Source organism: Meles meles, chromosome X (genome assembly GCF_922984935.1).
Source record: "Meles meles chromosome X, mMelMel3.1 paternal haplotype, whole genome shotgun sequence".
NCBI classification, from domain to species: domain Eukaryota; kingdom Metazoa; phylum Chordata; class Mammalia; order Carnivora; family Mustelidae; genus Meles; species Meles meles.
Window position 1 is genome coordinate 83,538,432 of NC_060087.1, and position 15,962 is coordinate 83,554,393.

At 40.2% G+C, this 15,962-nt stretch overlaps 1 protein-coding gene across 2 annotated transcripts; it reads right to left on the bottom strand.

Annotated features, from left to right (window-relative positions):
- Positions 1-2,837: 2,837 nt before the first annotated feature.
- TIMM8A (translocase of inner mitochondrial membrane 8A) lies at positions 2,838-15,877 on the bottom strand. 2 transcript variants are annotated; one of them, XM_045995167.1, is made up of 3 exons: positions 15,663-15,877; positions 13,849-14,039; positions 2,838-3,085 (listed from the first exon to the last, which is right to left on the bottom strand). In XM_045995167.1, exons 1-2 carry the CDS (start codon positions 15,792-15,794, stop codon positions 13,878-13,880), a joined length of 294 nt encoding a protein of 97 aa, XP_045851123.1. In that variant the 5' UTR covers positions 15,795-15,877; the 3' UTR covers positions 2,838-3,085; positions 13,849-13,877. The 2 variants fall into 2 exon arrangements, with proteins under 2 accessions (XP_045851123.1, XP_045851122.1); XM_045995166.1 differs by having other exon boundaries at positions 2,838-3,088.
- Between the last annotated feature and the right edge of the window lie 85 nt (positions 15,878-15,962).

Below are 15,962 nucleotides of genomic sequence, written 5' to 3' on the forward strand. Positions count from 1 at the left end.
AATCTGGGACTCAGTTCCAGGACTTCTGGATTATAACCTGATCCGAAGGCAGATCCTTAACCAACTGAGCCACCCAGGCACCCAGCAGTGTAAAATTTTAGATTGCTTAGGAATAAAATACATGTAAGGGCCTATATGGAAAGAACTTTGAATCTTTAATGAGAAACACAAGAGAAGACTTGAAAGAAGTCTTCAATATTTTGCAATATTGAGTCTTGCGTGAGGGGAAGACTCAATATTGCAAAAAATATTTACAATTGTAATGCAAGCCCAATAGGATTTTTATTTTGGAATTGGGTAAAATATTCTGAATTTCACCTAGGAGAGGAAACAGACAGTTTTTGGAAAGAACAGTGAGAGATACTTGCTCAAATAGGTATTGAGATGTATTCTAAAGTAACAATAAGATAGTATGGCAATGGCACAAGAATAGGCAGTTGATAGGGCAACCAAACACCCCAGTTTGCCTGGGAGTGATGGGTTGCCCAGGACACAAAACTCTCAGTGCTAAAACTGAGACACTTCTGAACACACTAGAATGGTTGTTCATCCTAACAGTGGAAAAGAAAAGCCTAAAATCAAACCTTAATTAATAAGAGGGAATCACAGATCAGTGGGAAAAGGAAGGATTTGGGGGTGTCTGGGTGGCTCTGTTGGTTAAGCGTCTGTCTTCAGCTCAGGTCATGATCCCGAGGTCTCTCTCAAATAAATAAAATCTTAAGAAAAGAAGAATTTTGTAAGTGAGGGTTTCAGAGAAATGGCAACTATTTGGAAAAAATAAATTAGGCCCCTACTTTATAACATATACCAAAATAAACTCCATATGGATTGGTGAGTTAGATATAAACATAAAAAATGAAAATGTGAAACAGTAAGACATTATGTAGGTAAACATTTCCCTCATTTGGGTATAAGGAAGAACTTTCTAAGTATAAAGACAGTAGAAGATATCACAGAAGAAAATGTTGATATACTTGAACTTAATATATATATTCTATATAATTTAATTTTTGTACACATCACAAAACAGCACACATAAATGAGAAAAGCAGATTATAAATAGAAAGTAAAAAAATTTGCAAAAATATATGATAGACTAAAACAGCCACAGCCAAAGGAGTCAAAGGACACATGACAACTAAATGTATTGTGGTATCTTGGATGAGATTTGGAACCAAAAAAGACAATAGGTGAAAAATAGGGAAATGTGAATAAAGTATGAACTTCAGTTAATCATAATGTATCAATATTGGTTCATTCATTGTGACAAATGTACCATACTAATGTAAGCTGTTGACAGCAGAAACTGAGTGTGGGGCATATAAAACTTATTGGTACAATCGTCACCATTTTTCTTTTTTTTTAAGATTTTATTTTAAGTAATCTCTATACCCAGCATGGGGCTCAAACTCATTACCCAGAGATCAAGAGTCACATGCTCCACCAATTAAGCAAGCTAGCCAGGTGTCCCATTCACAACTTCTTGAACTCTAAAGCTATTCTAAAATAAAAAGATGGTTAAACTATATGTATGATATAAATACAAACTGGTGGTTGTTAGTGGCACAGGGGTGGGGAGCATGGGCAAAATGGGTGAAAGGGAATGGGAAGTACAGGCTCCCAGTTATGGAATAAGTAAGTCATGAGGATAAAAGATACAGCACAGGAAATACAGTCAATCGTATTGTAATAGTGTTGAAAGGTAACAGATGGTAGCTACACTTGTGGGGAGCATAGCACAGTATATAGACTTACATAGACTTGTGGAATCACTTTGTCGTACACCTGAAACTAATGTAACTGTGCATCAACTGTACTTCAATATAAAAGTACATGGGGCGCCTGGGTGGCTCAGTGGGTTGGGCCGCTGCCTTCGGCTCGGGTCATGGTCTCGGGGTCCTGGGATCGAGTCCCGCATCCGGCTCTCTGCTCAGCGGCGAGCCTGCTTCCCTCTCTCTCTCTCTGTCTGCTTCTCTGTCTGCTTGTGATCTCTCTCTGTCAAATAAATAAATAAAATCTTAAAAAAAAAGAATATACACATCCGTGTGTGTGTGTGTGTGTGTGTGATGACACTGACCAATATGTATCAAACTATATGTGAAGGTTAATATATGCCAATATATTGTATGTAACATGTATACACATATTAACATATATAATATATATAACATGCAAACAAATTAGAAAGATGAACATCTTTAAAGAAACATGAGCAAAAGCATATAGATAAGTGGTCAGTATGTGAGAAGAAATGTTCAACCTTATTCTCATATAGTACCAAAGGTATGTAAATATTTTGACCTTTCTGGAAAGGAGCTTACCAGCATATAAGAGCTTTAAAATGTTCATACTTTTTGACTTAGTAAGTCCACTTCAGAGTAACTACCTTAAAGGGTCTATCTAACTTGCACACAGTGTTTTATGGTCGAATATATTCTTCACTGGGTTATCTGTGATAGGAAGTAAGTGAAAAAGGTCTAAATGTGCAACATTTGGGGAATATGGTGGTGAGCTTTATGATCTGTACATACTCTGAAGCCATTCAAATATATCAAAGAAGAATGTAGCCTAACGATCAAGAGCATAGGTTCTGTTTTTTTAAAAAATATTTTATTTATTTGAGACAGAGAGAGTGGGGTGAGGGGCAGAGAGAGAAGCAGGCTCCCCGCTCGGACTCAATCTTGGGTCTCCAGGATCGTGACCTGAGCCAAAAGCAGACACTTAACTGACTGAGCCACCCAGATGCCCCACAGTTCTAGAATTATTATTATTTTTTAATTTGGTCTTTGGTGTGTTTTGTTTTCTGTTTTGTGTTTGTTTGCTTGTTTGTTTTTTGGTGTTTTTTTGTTTTGTTTTGTTTTTTTTTTTTGGTTAGTGAAGCCAAGAGGCTGAGGAAGTACATAGGGGTGTGGAGGCCAGAATCCAGCCTGATGAGCAGGATGATGCAGGTTCCCCAGCATACAGTCAGATGCATGTCCAGGAACAGGACAAAGAACACACCTCATGGCGCTAGCTGGTTGGGGAGCCCCGGGAGAAGGAACTCAGACACACCACTCTGGTTCTCTCAGCTTATGTTCATCTTCTTCTGCTGGGGAGAAAAGGATAGTGAAAAAAGCAGAAATCAACAAATGTTGTTTTAACAGTTGATAGATTGAAATGAGATCCTTTCTACTGATGAAAAAAAATTATTTGGTCTTTTTTTTTAAGTGTCCTTTTCTCATGTTTTCAATTATGTCTGTAATCATTTTACACAGAGTTCTTGTGTTCAATGATTCTAACACTGAAGAGTTACCTGAAAATTTGGAGTCCAGTCCTACTATTGTGTCTTCAGGCATTGGCTGCTGGTGGGGTATTGCTTCATGTGTTTTGTAATATTTTTATTATAAATCATGTTCAGTGTGGTTTTATCTGTGGGGATCTTGTGGAAGATTTGTCCCATTAGAGCTGTTTTAGGTTGCTTCTGCCAGGTCTTTCAAGGGATATCAACAGCTAGCAAACACTTTCTACTAATTTTTTGACGTGGGGGTATTCTTGGACCTTGCAGGATGTTTTAAATCCCAAACCCATGTGAAAGCAGGCTTGAGATTACCAATCCTTATGAGACCTTTTTACTGCCTTTCCAGGTACAAGGCTGTCTGTCCTATACTGGTGACTGGATTTTCATCTAGTTCACCCTTATCGTAGGGGTAGTCCCTGAAAGTTTCAACTTTCTACAGGAGTCTTGGTTCCAAACCCGTCTTACTTTTAGGCTCAAGGCTGTTTCCTGCCTCTGCCTAGTCTTCAAAATCTAAGCCACCTGCATCCTGTCATTAAAGCAGCTAAATCCTGCTAAACGCTCTGGTTTGAGGTTTTCCACTTTGTGTTTGGACCCCTAGTGACTTCCTTTACTTACTTGCACACCCAGCTATATTTCTGAAAGGACACTATATTCTATTCTGTATTTCTCCATGTCTTACGGTACAAACAGACTTTCAGGTTACTTGCACCACTTTACTGGAAATGGACATGATAGATTATTTTTTAAAGAAAATAATCATAGGATGGCAAGCAGCACTGGCTTAGATGTTAATCCTTCACTGAGGAGGCCATCCCCCTTTCACAGAAGAATGTAAATGGATTTTTTTCCTGACCTACTCCATTTTAAAATATTTTTGCTTGCCTAAAAAAGGAAACAGAACTGTCAACCTATCAGTTACCTGAGGTCTACTGCCTCTTTTATTATTCTTTTTACCTAAATCTTGGTACATTTGGCAGAATACCAGATTTCTTGCCAGTTTCTTGCCAAGGACTACAGTGAAGGTGGGGAGGATATATCTCACATATGTGCATATATTATGAATGGGTCATTTTTAGTATGAGAAAATTGATCAGATGAATGACTCTCCAGTTTTTTGGTGAGCTCTGTTACAAAAGTAAAAGCTGTTTAGCATGCCTTTTAGAAAAGAGAGAATAATTTACCTCCTTTCACATATTTCAAGAATGAATGAATAATATAATATGGATACAGAATAAGTTGTGAATGGGTGAATCTTGAATGGTTGGGCATCCTGATTTCTTCCCTCTTAGTTATCAAAACCCAGCCTATCTACCTCAGAATTGCCTTTCTACCTTAAAAATCTATCCGGTCTCCACCTCTAGTCTTGTCTTTCTGTCCTTGGCACTGTTGTGATTGTCCTCTTCCTGAAACATACGCTTAAAATATTTTAGATGCTCCCCATCACCCTCAAAATAAAATGCAAACTCCTTAGCATAGCATACTAAATAGTCTATGTCTACCTCACGATTCTTATCTCAAGAGTCTCCAGTACATACCTTGCATTTCAGTTTCACCAGATTACTAGCACTTCCTCCCAAACTCTACATATTCTTATTAGGTCTAAGAAAACACTTAATGAAAATATTATTGGTTTTAACAAAAATATTATTGATGAATTTGCTTCCATCTCGGCCAGGAAAGTAAACCTTAATAAATTCTGGCATTGGTGTAAATAGAATATTGAACCTTAATGCTGTAAGTTTTAATGTATCTATGTTTCAATTTTTCAACTACTTTAATGTTCTGGAAAAAATTAACCATTCAGGAATACATAAAAACATGTATATGGGGCCCACATTTTTCCTTTTGCATCAGGCTCCAGTATGGCTCAGTATGGCACTTTTGTTGATCCTGTCCTTATGGAAAATTTTGATATTCTGTTCATCATGGATTTTTGCATGAATTTTATTTTAAGATTTTACTTATTTGACAGAGAGCAAGATCACAATAAGCAGAGAGGCAGGCAGAGAGAGGGGGGGAAGCAGGCTCCCGGCTGAGCAGAGCGCCCGATGAGGGATTCAATCCCAGGACCCTGAGATCATGACCTGAGCTGAAGGCAGTGGCTTAATCCACTGAGCCACCCAGGTGCCCCTACATAAATTTTAAATGACAAATACTGAATTGTCTAGAGTATGGAGGTTTTCTTTTTGTATCCCCTTAAATTCTGTGCACACAGTGAGTGCCTTATTCATCCCACCCTTATCCCACCCTTGCTTGAGATCCTTAGGTATATAAATAATGCATTTGCAACTAGTGGGCATCTCAAAATATTGCAGTTGAAATACAGAGCTTTTATTCCTGGAAGTGGTTTCCACCATACCTCCCACTTTTTAGTATAGAGCTCAGAATTCTGAAGTGGGAGAAATTTTATTTTTAAAATAATATTTATTTTTTGAATAGGTAATACATTCACATGATTCAAAATTCAAAAGGCATACAGAGAAAATATAAAGTCTCCTCCCATCCTTACCCTCTAACCACCTAGCTAGCCCCTCTCCTTGGAGGCAACTAACAAGGAAGTTGTTTAACAATATCCTTCAAGACATAATTTATGCTTATTCAAGCAAATGTGTACATATATTTTAATCTCCTTTTGCACAAATGGTAGCACATTGTGTCTTGAATCTTGCTCTTTTAATTTAACTATATATTGGAACTCAATTCACATTGATATGTAAAGGCATTCTTCATCCATTTTTATAGCTGCATAGTTAAGTATCTCATTTTAGGAACGTTATTTAATCTATATCTCAATGAGAGACACTTGGGTTGTTTCCATTCTCCTTCTTTTACAATGCCACAGTGAGTAACTTTGTCATTGTGAACATGTGAATATATCTACAGGATGAATTCCTAGAAGTCAGATTTCTGGAATAGATTCGTACATATATAATTTGGTAGATACTATTTGACTGTTGTCCATGGAGATGGTACCAATTTACACCACCATCAGTAATGTAAGGACAACTGTTTTGCTTACACTGGCCACAAGCAGTATGTTATCAGGCTTTTGCTTTGCCAGTCTAACAAGTAAGAGATGACATCTCAGTGTAGGTTTTTAGGGCCCAGCACACTTCCGCTGTGCTACTCTGCTTCTCAGTGTATGTTTTTAAATTTCTCTTAAATATAAACATCTTTTCACATGTTCAAGAGCCACATGTATTTCCATTTCTTTGAATTGTCTCTTTATACCCTTTGTCCATTTTTCTATTGAATGGTCTTTTATTATTGATTTATAGGGACCCTTTATGTAATAAGAAAATTAGTCCTTTGTAAAAAAGTTTCAAATATTTGTTTCCTGTTTGTTGTTTCTCTTTTAACTTTGCTTATGGAAGTTTTTGCTGTTCAGAATTTTTTTTTAATGTAGACAAAATTAAAAACCTTTTATTTTATGGCTTCTGAGTTTTGTTGATGAAAACTCACTCAAGAATAAAGACAAAGGGGATCTTAATAATCACTATATCAGTAAGGAAGGGAATGTGAATCAGCTGACCATTAGAAATTTCTAAAATTCCATAGCCTTTGTAATTTCCCCATATTTATTCTGTATTTTGTCCCCATAGTCTATTTTCCATAGTCTATTTCCCCAGAGTGATTAAAACAAAACCCTTAACATGTTGAGGGCCTATGTGTTTTTCTTGAATAGGAAGAATGGGCTGAATTGGGAATAATATTTAATCTGATAGGAAGAAGACTCCTGAAGTATTGGCAGCTTTAAGAGGAAGAGAAAGCATCTCTAGGACCTGACTGAGGGAAGGAAAAAAGAAGAAAGTGCTTGAAAAATGGGGATCAGTTCTTCCGACCTGGTGGTGTAACCTGCCACACAATTATAATGAAAGAGAGCTGTTTAGAAAAAGAACTAGGCAAAAAGAAAAAAAAGAAAATTAAAAGAACTAGACAGTGTTGGTAATGTTTCCTTTTTCATGACAGGGTACAACTAGCAATATCATGACATTAGATTTTTAATTTGAACAACATTGGTTTAGTACCCAAGTGAGTTACATCATATAGAAAATGGCTTAAGCCTTTAAGGAAGTGACTATAGGTCTCAAGTGCAGTTCAACAAATATTGCTGAGTCCGACTCTCGTTTCCTTCTTTTTCCTTTTTGTCATTCTACTCCTGTCTCCCTTCTTTACCAAAGTACAGTATTAAAACCCAAGTGGGACTTAATCTTACTTTTTCAAGGCTTGTTTCTCAGCTTCCCTGTTAAAAGTTTAGAGAACACTAGAGGAGCCCATGTAGCTCAGTAGGTTAAGCAACTGCCTTTAGCTCAGGTCCGCACAGGTCATGATCTCAGGGTCCTGGGATAGAGCCACCACGTCAGGCTCCCTGATCAGTGGGGAATCTGCTTCTCCCTCTCCCTTTGCCCCTCCCCTGCCCCAGCTCATGCTCTCTCTCAAATAAATATTTTTTAAAAAAGTTTATAGAACATTGTATTTATGAGTAATCTTTTAAGTATCCAACATTAGGGGTATGCTTATGTTCCTTAAATTGGAAGATGTCAAGATATATTTCCAGGGGTTACCCAGACACTGGAACTATGGAATGGGGATGGCCATTTGTGTACCTTCCCTTCTGCAGCCTGTTCAATGTGATTAGTTTATACCTTCCTCTCTCCCTACTCAACTTTGCTGCCCTTTGAACCTCAAGACACCTCTCATTGGCACATTATTCTATACCCTGCCTCCTTTCCTATCTGTTTTACTCACTTTCCATGTTATTCCAGATTTCTCTCACAGATCCCCCACATTCCTAATATGTCCCCACTTGCACTATTTAAATCCAATCCTCCAGTCTCTTGCCTGAATAAGTGAAATACTCTTACTACTGTTCTGCCTTAATCCAGCTACCGTCTAGCTGCTAAAGTGATCTAAATACATACATGACAGCAAGGGGAGGACTTTCATTCATTTCAAACAATTCTATACTGTTTGAAATTTTAAAACATGCATATAGTACTGTTGTCATTAAAAAAGCACAAAATCATATTACTCCACTGTTTAAAATCCTCCAATAGTTTCTCGTTGTGAGATAAAACTCAAAATTCTTAATATCATACACTCTATTAGCTCTGCCATTCAATTAGTCAACTTCATTGACTTCTTTTCTTTTGTTCTCCCAGATAATGACTTTGCCAGGGTTATCAAATATGCTCAGTTCTGAAAAACAGTAATAAAGAGCTACCATTTAAACATCTGGAGTGTGCCAAGTGCTTTACATTGTGATCTCATCTTTCAACACTGTAAGGTGGGCATTACCATTTGTTTTATAAAGACACTGAAGATCAGAGGTTAAGTGACTTCCCTAAGGTCACACAAACATTGGCAGGTAGAATCAGGATTTGAACGCTATTCTGCCTAACTCTCAAACCTATGCTCTCTCCACTATACCATGCTATCTCTAGAATGAAATGTTCCAGTCACTCTGGCCCTACCTTCTAAAAAAGCAGTACTTCCTAACTTTAGGTAGGAAGTTTAGGAGTTAGTTTAGCATCGTAGTTCAGACCATTAGTTCTGGGGTCAAACTGCATGGATTCAAATACCATCCCTTTAGCTTATTAGCTTTGTAACCTTGAATTAAGTTAATTTCTCTTGAGCCTCAGCTCTCTGTCTATAAGTGGGTATGGTAATAATAGTTCCTATCTCATAGAGTTGTAATTTTTAAAAAGATGACCCATGTAAAATAATGTGGCAAATAGTATGCATATCCTCAGCAAAGCATAGCTAGTATCAATATATGGCAGATACATCTCAAAATTCTGTTGGCCCTTTTGTTCCTCTAGAGTTTTTGATCAGTACATCTGAATCTTAGCTTGCTAGATCCTAATTGTTCCTTCTATGTATTTCGGTGTAAAAGAAAGTACCATAATTACATTGTATAGGCAGGCTTTGCCTTTTTTAGTTTTTTTCTATTTTTTAAAAGATTTTATTTATTTGATAGACAGAGATCGCAAGTGGGCAGAGAGGCAGGCAGAGACAGAGGAGGAAGCAGGCTCACCACCGAGCAGAGAGCCTGATGCGGGGCTCCATCCCAGAACCCTGGGATCATGACCCGAGCCGAAGGCAGAGGCTTTAACCCACTGAGCCACCCAGGTGCCCCTCTCTTTCTTTTTATTAACATATAATGTATTATTTGCTTCAAGGGTAGAGGTCTGTGAATCACCAGCCTTATTACACAATTCACAGCACTGAGTGATTTTTTAAAAAGATATTGCTTCAGGGGCACCTGAGTGGCTCAGTCGGTTAAGTGTCTGCCTTTTGCTTAGGTTGTGATCCCCGGGTCCTTGGATCAAGTCCTGCATTTCTTCTCCCTCTGCCTCTCACAAACGAATGAGTAAAATCTTTAAAAAAAGATACAGCTTTAGATACAGAACACAAATTCTATTAGTTCTTACATTAAATGACTGCTGAAATGTTCCTCATTTGCTAAGGTGTCACGGAATATAATGATTTAATTGTCAAATTGCTTTAGCATTTCTTGTAGGAGTACTAACAGTAGTAATGCAATTATTTTCTTTTATCGCAGGATTTGTCAGTTTTGCTATGTGTAGTGACCAGTTCCACTTGCTCATCTTCAGAGTGGGACCTCATGATGGCCCATGTAACCTCCTACTGTATATTCCTATCTGCTCTTGTTGGCTCACTTTCCATGTTGGGTATCAAGTTTGGGCATCACCTTGAAGCAGCTGTTTTAGGGAAGTCAATCACAAAGCCATCCCTCAAGGGGATACTCTTGACTTGCCTTGTGATTGGTGTAGCACTCAAATGAACTATCTGAACAAGGCCTTGGATACTTTCAGTCCCTACACAGTCATGGCCATGTACTGTTTGCCTCTCCAAACACCTGTCCTAACCTTCTCTCCCACTCTTTTTAGGAATGGCAGCATAGGCCCTCAACAGCCTTGGCTGGTACCACCTGTGGTTTCCTTACCATAGTTCTTGGCCTTTTTGCTGCCACTTTTTTTTTTTGACAGATAGAATCACAAGAAGGCAGAGAGGCAGGCAGAGAGAGGAAGGGAAGCAGGCTCCCTGCCGAGCACAGAGCCGGATGTGGGGCTCGATCCCAGGACCCTGGGATCATAACCTGAGCCAAAGGCAGAGGCTTCAACCCACTGAGCCACCCAGGCGCCCTGCTGCCACACCTTTTAAGATGTCCCTTGTGGTCTGTCTCTGTTGCCCTTTGACTGAATTTCAATTAATCTAAGCAATATTCTTACTCTCCCATGGAATAAACATGCAAGTTACCAGACTCTTCTGCATCAGCATTTTTTGAGTCCAGAAGATGAAACTGGAAGAGAGTATGAAGAGTTTTAAAACACCAGAGTGGTCTTTGAAATAAAATCTTCCTAGGCCAAGATTTTTTTATTAAGGTACTGATAGGAGTGAAATTTTTTTTTTAAGACCACTGATTGCTTTGCATGTAAATGTTATCTTACGTGGGGTTTATTGACATATTTTTTAAAAGATTTTCTTTCTTTCAGAGAGAGGGAAAGAGACCAACAGTGGGGAGGGGCAGAGGGAAGGAGAAAAAGAAGCATATTTTCTGCTGAGCAGGAAGCCTGATGCCCTCTGGGTTCATGACCTGAGCCGAAGGTCGACTCTTAGCCAACTGAAGCACCCAGGTGTCCTCTAACTTGCTCTATTTAAATCTAGACTCTCTAGATTTGTTACCATAAATAAATACAAAGTTCTTGCTTGGTTTCCTTGTATCTGTTATCCCTAATGTTCATTTATAGACTCATGAGCAGGAGCCTTAGGGATAGTCTTGGTCCAATTTTCACAGTATGTTTAGTAAAACCCAGAGGTCCTAAGACAGTGCCTTAGGCACCACAGGAGTCGGTGAAATGGGGGTAGGGGTGACAACAATGGGCCTCTTCCAATGCAGGTTTGGTTTTCTATTTTATATATTAGGCTTCGAAGTAAGATTTCATTTCAGGGAAAGATTCTGCTATTGCAATCCTTTTGTTTCATATTTGGGGTCTTAAGCATGCTACCCTGAATATTGAAATGAGAACCTTGAGTGTTATTAGGGCTGAGAGTACCACCTTTCTATCAAGATTCTGAAGCTTCTGAGATTGACAAAGCAAACAAAAGCTCAAATTGTTGCTCTGGTATACCTAACCTCCTTGACAATGAGGACAAATGTTCTACCTTTTCTCTCTCCCATTATCTGGTACCAAGTAGTACTGAACATATACTTGGTGCTCAAGCATATTGTATAAATCCGACAGACCCTCTCTCTCATTATGTACAATAGCTGAGCAAGCAGTTAATATTGTAAAAGAAAACAGTTACATTTGTGTCTAAATGTGATGAGAATATCTTAATACAATATGAAGGAAGACTAAGAAGTTAATAAATTAAAAAAACAGTAATATATAATAAAAAGGAGGAATGAGGGGCACCTGGGTGGTTCAGTGGGTTAAAGCCTCTGCCTTTGGCTCAGGTCATGATCCCAGGGTCCTGGGCTCGAGCCCCGGAATCAGGCTCTCTGCTCAGCAGGGAGCCTGCTTCCTCCTCTCTCTCTCTCTGTCTGTGATCTCTGTCAAATAAAATAAATAAAAATCTTTAAAAAAATAAAAAAAGGGAGGAATGGATTCAAGAAAGCAAAGACTAAAGGACCCTTCGTTTATGACTGGAGGTTTTCTGTGAACACACTAAATTTTGTAGAGAAAAAAAATCAATGGGGATATATAGATACAAATTGTATGCCAGATACCTACCCTAAGAGCCTGATTTCTCCTGAACTTCAAACTGCCATTATTCTTACTACTATACACATACATGTTCTCCAAACAGCAGCCAGACCCTCCTAAAACTTAAGTTATATCACTCGTCTGCTAAAAACCCTCAAATGGCTTCGCATTTTGCTTGCTAAAAGCCAAGTCCTTTCAATGGCCTATAACCCCCTACATGATCAGTGCATTTACCTGCCTCCCAGCCCCAATCTGTCTCATGCTTTTATCTCTGACTTTATTTACCATTCTCCTTACTTATTTTGCTCCAGCCCTGTGGACTCTGACTGTTCTCCCTCAGCATCATGGCATACTGCTCTGACCATGGGATCTTTGGACCTGCTGTTACCTCTGCCTGAAATAGTCTTCCCAGATGCCAACATGGCTTGGTCACTTAATTCTTTCAGGTCTCTGAGAACTGCCACATTCCCAAGGAGGTCTTCTCTAACCATCTTATCTCAAATAACAGCCCCACAAACATTCCCTAATACCTCAGACTCCGCTTTTTCTCCATAGCACTCCTTATACTGGCATATTTATGGGTTTGTTGCCTGACTTCCCCTCTCATAGACATAAACTCTACATGGGCAAGGACTTTGTTTTTTTGTGCACTCTTGAAGCCGTGGCACCAAAAACAGCATGATCTGAACTAGAGGCTCCCAACAAGTAGTTCCATTATTAGGTCTACACTTCATTCTACTGGCATTTGAAGCTGGAAGGGGAATCCAGTCAATATAATCTATTCCACTACACTACACTGTGAGAAGTGACTGTCAACACTGAATCCCTTCCCTCCACATCTCATCTCAAGGTTCTCCTTTCTCACAAAAACATCAGACGGACATCCCTGGAATACCATGCTGTTCCTTGCACAGAGCAAGTATCCAGACAGGCACTTCAGTCTTGGAACCAGCCTACACCAAATCTCTCCAGGGTGCAGGTGATAACCAGAATAGAGAGCTTTCTGAATCAGAGTTGTATTTTGTAGAAGGCTTTATTTCAGTGATCAAAAGAATGCAGTAAATGGAGTCTACACTGATTAACATTAGGCATGCATCTCTACTTGAAACTGCAGTTAGTTTCTGACTGGCCTAAATCTTTATTACCTATTTAGGCACATCTTTGAATTTTTTGGACTCTGATATACAAGGTAAGTAAGCTTCTTCCTTGTGGCAGTTTAGTAATGAGAATTATGCTCACTTGCTAGATTCCTTTATAACTAAAGGTCTCTAGACACTCAGGCTACCTGTACTACCTTGAGACCATATCTTATACATTAAAGTAAGTCACAGCATAAGGAAAGGAGAGAATCTAGAAAGCTCAGTGTATTGTTTGACTATCCCATAGAGTTTTTCCAGCACTGATAGTCCAAACACTAGATAAGGAAGCCTACAGTTAAGTACCAAATTACTCTTCTCCCACTGCTGCCCTTTTACCTTATGTGGTCCCACAATCAAATTATAGAAAGCAGTTCCACTATCAAAATTATAGGGAGAAGTTAATGGGGCTTTGAGAAAGCACAGTCCCACATACCGTAATATGCATCTATCAGAGTTTTCCATTCATCTGTCAATTGTTTTCATAAGATTAGCATTAAAAAACACAACCAAGTACACATATGACCCGCAAAACCCACCCACCCACACACATACACACACACGCGCACACACACACACACATTGGTCTTTGTTCATTCTCAGATGACAGGATGTCCCAAGAGTGAAAAAGGTGGGAGCCAATTCCCCCATAGCCTTTTCTTCAATTATCCCATCAACCGCTCTTCATTTCTTGAAGTACCTTCCTTTTCCAAAGACGTAATGCTGAGATCAGTCAGAAAGGCTTTCTGAGAAAACTGGCTTGGATTTCTGGGTCTGTTCCAGTCGATTCAAGATGAACTGGCTTGTATCAATGAAGCGCTCAACACAGTTTACAAAACAGGCCTCAGCCCGACTGTCCAACTTTGGCCCAGGCTTGTCCATGCACTTCTCCTGCTCAGGACAAGATACAGAAACACAAAGAGAACTTGAGAAAAAAATCAGGAGGTGGGGAAGGAAAGGTTACTTCTTGTTATTTAGAGGAAAAACTTCACCTAAAACACTATTTGATATGTTACTATTTCACATTTGACATGTAGCACGCAGTTATCTAGAGCCTTACGTTAAATTCTCCCAACAACCCTACAAAAGAGATACTATCATTAATCCTCATTTTACAAAGAGGGAAACCATGGCAGAGATATCTTACCCAAAGTTATTTTAACAGAAAATGGTGGAGCTATTACAGAGCCAAAAAAAGGGGCGGGGCGGGGCGGGGGGGGGGGGGGGAAGCAAAATGCAAGTGAAGTAAACTTTCACTGAATTTGGTTGTAACTCCAGAAGGCTGCCACCATTAAATGCCTTTAGAGTAAGTGCAGGGGGAAAAAAGGGTGAAAGAATAAATCACAGCAGTGACACCCTAAAACCTACCAAAGGAAAAAAGGAATCTATTACCCAAGATTCTATAACCCTGTCTAGTTAAGCCAGAAATTCTTGAATGCTCTCAAGATGAATGGAAAATTATATAAATCTTCCTAAAGGGCCTAGAGCTTACAAATTCTTAAAGGAGTCCTTAACCACACCCCCTCCCGGCTAAAATGTAATGAATCACATTAAAAAAAAATAATAAAGCACCAAGGAGTATATAGGTAAGCATCTGTTAGGGGTCAGAGACCAACAATACCATAAGCTTATGTGAAAGGGACTATGGAACTGATGACTGCATTCAGTTCAAGATAAGTGGTTCAAATGAATTTTATTCGTTATTCTCTGCTGTGTACTCAAGCTTCACACTCTCCACTTCCAAGACAATTATCCTTAGCCTCTGGATACATGAGGGTTTTCCACCCCCCTCCCCAACAAGGCAGGCCGGTTATGCTGTCCTTGGCAGCCAAAGAACACTTTGATCCCCAGCTGCAAATGCCTTCCACCCTTCTGCCAAAGTCCCCTGACAGGGCACACTCAATTCCTCAACCTTCAGACCTGAAAGAGCCTGGTATTACACAACAATCCAACAAGAAAGCAAATAAGTGTGCGGAGCGGGGGGGGGGGGGGGGGGGGGGGTTGGGGGGGCAGGGTAGATAAATTACGCCACTTTTACAGTTGCTGGGCTAGAGCCACTCATTTCTCATGGGCGATGGTTAAAGCAACTGGGTAATCCAGGTAAACCCTGAGTAGCCCAGGAACAGGAGACTCACTCCCTGGGACTCGGGGCTCCAAAAAAAAAAAAGAAAAAGAAAAAATCTCTGTGCTGGTGGCTCTCATCAGTCTTGGTGGCCAGCACTAGGCAGCTTCAACCTCAGGTGCCTAATGAGCTGCTTGGGACAGGGGAAAAGTCGGCTGCGATCCCCAGTCCTCTGCAACAACAAAGCCAAAGTCTGGGGTGAGAGTCCCCGGAGAAGCGGAGTCACCTTCACCTTTTCTATCTTCCGGCTTGGTCTAAGAAACCTGAGGAAACCAAGGGGTTGCTACCGGGTCCTCCCGCTCCCCGAATTCCGGACGTCCTGGGCAGCCCCGCCGGGCAAGGACAGGGGGAAAGCAGGCACAGTGGCCAGGTCCCAACCCCAGGCTGCTTACCCAACAAAGTTCCGTCATCTGGTGCACCAGTTGCTGGAAACGCTGCTTCTGAGTCTCCACCTCGATGAAATGTTGCAGCTGAGGGTCCACCGAGCCCAAACCCGCCGCGGACGAAGACGAAGAGGAATCCATCCCAGGGCCGCCACGCTTGCAGAGACGAACTCCCGACCAACTCACCGACCTTCACGTGTCTCCGCGACGGAACCGGAACCCCAACCTGCCTGTCTCTGGGCCCGCCCCGTGAGCGCACTGCGTCGGCGCGCGGTCCTGTGCGTGGCCCCGCCCGCCGCTCCTCCCAGC